Raw genomic sequence first — 4,224 nt, forward strand, 5'->3', positions numbered from 1 at the left:
CTTCTCCTGCATTGTGTAGATACTTAAAGCACAAGCTTGGTATAATGTCAAAATCGAAAACAAAAATAAATCATTCACCCAGTGAGAATGTTGGAATATTGTCAAAGATTGTTCTAAATTTAGAGTTGTGCTTGTCGGTCCAAAAGTTGTCATGAACAGCACCCTTCTACACTCTACACCCGTTCATGACTCGCATGTTCATGAAACCAACACATAAGAAGTGCTGGAAATGCCCCTTGAACAAGCATCAAGGTCGACCCGTTATCCAATTAGGCCTTAAGGTAAGAAGGCTTCAAAGAGAAAAGGGAGTGCTTCCAAGAATGATTATGCAAAATATATGGAAGAACTTGCTTGCCAAGGTGAATTGACTTTGGTGAGAGAAATGGCTAAATTTGAGGCTAATAAGGCTAGAAATGAGGCAAAAAATGCAGATGCTGAGAAATTATTTCAAACCAATGAGAGAGAAAGAGAGCTACTTAGGCAAGAAAGGGAAGAGCATAAAGAAGAAAGAAGGGCTCAACAAGATCGTGACATTATGAAGAAGCCTGTAGAGGGGAAGTCACTGAATTCTAAATATTTTTGGAATTCGGAGAAAGTGGACGTGGTGCGAAGGAGGCGTGCAAGGGAAACGAGAGCAAGAGGAGATGATCCTTGATGTGTATTTAAACTAACCTAAATAATAGATTAATCTAAACCAAATTAAACTCGCAAGCGCACGAATTAGTTGTTGTAATATATGCAAATATGGGGTCGATCTCACAAGGATTGCTTTAACACCAATTTAACCGATTAATCACGCTAGACTTAATTAAACAAACAAAGGATATATTGAATTGAATAATTGATTAAAACTATAATTAACGAGAAAAAGAAAAGACAATTAATTAAAATAAACACACGACACAAGAAAGCCTAAGGTTATGAATCCACCAATAACAATCCTATTTACTTTTCCTAGAGCCAATTACTATCAAATTATCATGCCAATGTTAAAGGTTGTTCTTTCTAAGGTATGAATTAATCTGTGGTCAGACATCAACTCTTGTATCTCTACATGATAATTATATCCTATTGGTTAGGCATACAATTAAACACATAAAAACCCATTAAGTGTAGAAGAATCACGTCAACCAAGCAGGACTAGCTTGATATTGGTCATCGTCACTAGTTTGTCTACTCTTCTTAATCTTAGTTCCAATAAACCTAATTGATTGGTCATCCTCATAGATGTATCTATCTAGATGCAAAATTCCTAAAGGTGATCAGTCATTAGAAACCCGAATCTAGAATAAAATTCCCACAAAGATTAAGAATCTAACATGGCATATAATCGGATAATAATCAACAAAGTACTTCACAAATATTCATGTCATGACTTCATCATAAACCTTAGAAAATAACTTAGTTACACATAGAAATAAAAATAAAAGAAAGATAGAACTCGGAATCCATGGCAAAGCACGTCCCTTAGATCTTCTTCACAAATTGCGGAGATGGTGAATGGTAGTACGGTGTGGTGGTATGGGTTATGCGGGGGTGGATGGATGGATGGATGGATATCTTAAAGAGAGCTTAGGGCACTTATTTATACTAGAAAAACCCTAAAAGGTCTGGAAGAAAGTCTCCTAAAATAAAACAAACTCCTAAACACAAACTAGGAAAGAATCCTTCTTGACTTGGGAAACACGTCATCTGCCTTCCACCCCAGTTTTGGGGTTGATTTATCTTCTGGAAAATTCTGTAAAAATATGAGAAACGTAGCTTTATATCTTCTCTTTCCAGGCATATATCGCATGTCACTAGGAAAAATAGGGAAAGACTTCAAATCTTCATTCTCCTACAGCTGCGCAATTCTGACGGGAAAACCACTTCTGCGGAATTGATTTGTAAAACTGGAATGAATGGCTCCATGGAAAATTATTAAATTTGGATACAATGATCTTCAGCCTCTTAGCTTCTTTCTCCAATTGGCCTTGCATCAAAACTCCTCCGGAAAGTAGAATTATCACCAAAAACGTCCTAAGTGCACAGAATGGCTGAAACTGAGAAAAGGAAAGTAATAAGGCTCTTTTAAGATCAATTCCTTAACAAAACATAGGGATAATTACTATGAAAATATGATAAATAATGCACCTATCAATCCTAGCACCACAAATTGGTTAGGTGATGATTTTCCATTCATGAGGGACTAGGGAATTTGTTTTTAATCGGAGCCCATAATTTTCCAATCACTTTGGGTTGTAATTTCTTATTTATTGAATAGAGTACTTTATGTTATTTCCAATTTATTGAATTTAGTACTTTATTTAAACTAAGAGTATATTTATTTAATTTGGTAATTTATTTAAACTAAGAGAATCTTTATTGAAAGGACAAACACACCAAATAAAATTACATACACATACCAAATACAATTACAAACACACCAAATTATAAAAAATAAAAAAAAATAAAAAAAAATAAAAAAACTCACTGAATGAACTTAAGTTTCTTGAGCTTGTTTCAATTTTGCTCTATCAAGTCAATTTGCCGGGAATTGTGCATATATGGGTCCAAAAGTGTAGTATATCGTTGGATGAGCCTTTCATTGTAACGTCCATCCCATTGTAATAGCTCGTGTTTCACGGGTTATTCGGTGGCGTCATGAGCAGAATATATTTGTGTTTTGGAATTGTTCATCATGTTTGGCTCATATTTATCAACGACATCATAATTGTACTCATCTTCCACAATTATGTTGTGAAGAATGATGCACGTCATCATGATCAATTGAGGCGACTCTAAATCAAACATTTTGGCAGCACCATTGACAATCGCCCAACGAGCTTGGAGGATACCAAAATAACACTCCACATCCTTCCTACACCTCTCTTGACCAAAGTGTTTTTCCTTTGCACTTCGCAGACGTGGCACTGTTTTGATAAACGATGACCACATTGGGTAAATGTCGTTTGCTAGGTAGTATGGCTAGTGATACTTATGTCCATTGACCCAATACGAGACTCTTGGTGCTTTTCCTTGTAGGACATCATTGAACACTGGGGATTGGGCAAGGACATTAACGTCATTTTGAGCCCTCGGAACACCAAAAAAAGCGTGCCAAATCCATGTATCAAATGAAGCCACCGCCTCCAAAATGATACTTTTTGCTCCTTTTATGTCCCCATAAGCTCCTTGCCATGCACTTAGATAGTTTTTCCAGGTCCAATGCATACAGTTGATGCTTCCAATCAACCCAGGAAAACCTCGCATCTCGACCTTCTTCAGAATACTTTGCAAGTCCATCTCAGTAGGTTTCCGAAGGTACTTTACAGTGTAGATAGATTTGATTGCAGAGCAAAACCTCATTAGGGACTCAAGAATGGTTGATTTCCCCATCAGAGCTATCTCATCCACTTGGTCTGTAGATACTCCATATGCAAGCATCAACGAGGCAACAATAATTTTTTGCTCAGGAAGGAGACATGTAACACCAAAAGCATCCTTCTTTTGCACAAAGTAAGAATCATGATTGCAAATAGCAATCATGATTTGTTGAACCAATGTCCTTCCATTCTAAATCGACGTCTAAAGTACGTATCAGGGAATGCAATGTTACGGATGATGTGAAAATTAACTTGACACACAAATTAAACCCTATGGATGACAATTGTAGTATATGAGCAAATAGGGATCGTTCTAGACCGGGGATTAACTAGGGATGCTAATCAATGTGAAATTGACTCAAAAACGTAAAATAAAGTTTAAAACACTAAACTAGACTCAAAGAATGCGAAACTAAACGCTTAAAGCACTAAGACAAACCAAAAGACTCAAACATCACCCAAAACACTCAAAACTGCCTTAAAAACACTTTCTGGGCAGTTTTGAGCACTTCGGTGAATTTGGACGAATTTGTGTAATAACTTGAATCAAAACACTTAGAAACATAAACTAAGACACTTTCTAACTAAATTGGACAATAAAGTAAAGGGGGATTGAGTTTTGGACAAAATTAAACTAAATGCACAGATTCTAATTAAAACAGATTGTAAAAACGAAATTGATGAAATAGAATGATGAGAAACTAGTTAGAGGGTTCCTTATCCACACATGAACATATGCATATAATTTGATTCCCAGTTATGACTTCAACAAACGATAAATGACAAAGCTCCAAGTTAATTAGGTCCGCTTAAATTAACTTTCAGATTTCCCTAGATTCATTGGATTGAATGGGATACG

General features: G+C 36.1%; 1 protein-coding gene across 1 annotated transcript; it reads right to left on the reverse strand.

Annotated features, from left to right (window-relative positions):
• Positions 1-2,967: 2,967 nt before the first annotated feature.
• LOC137734268 (uncharacterized) lies at positions 2,968-3,528 on the reverse strand. Its single transcript, XM_068473562.1, has one exon. It carries the CDS (start codon positions 3,526-3,528, stop codon positions 2,968-2,970), a length of 561 nt encoding a protein of 186 aa, XP_068329663.1.
• Positions 3,529-4,224: the final 696 nt, after the last annotated feature.

The sequence above is a fragment of the Pyrus communis genome, chromosome 5, assembly GCF_963583255.1.
Source record: "Pyrus communis chromosome 5, drPyrComm1.1, whole genome shotgun sequence".
In the NCBI taxonomy this organism is placed as follows: Eukaryota; Viridiplantae; Streptophyta; class Magnoliopsida; order Rosales; family Rosaceae; genus Pyrus; species Pyrus communis.

Coding starts and splice junctions, on each gene's coding strand:
- LOC137734268 (XM_068473562.1), bottom strand. CDS start 3,528: ATGATTGCTATTTGCAATCATGATTCTTACTTTGTGCAAAAGAAGGAT.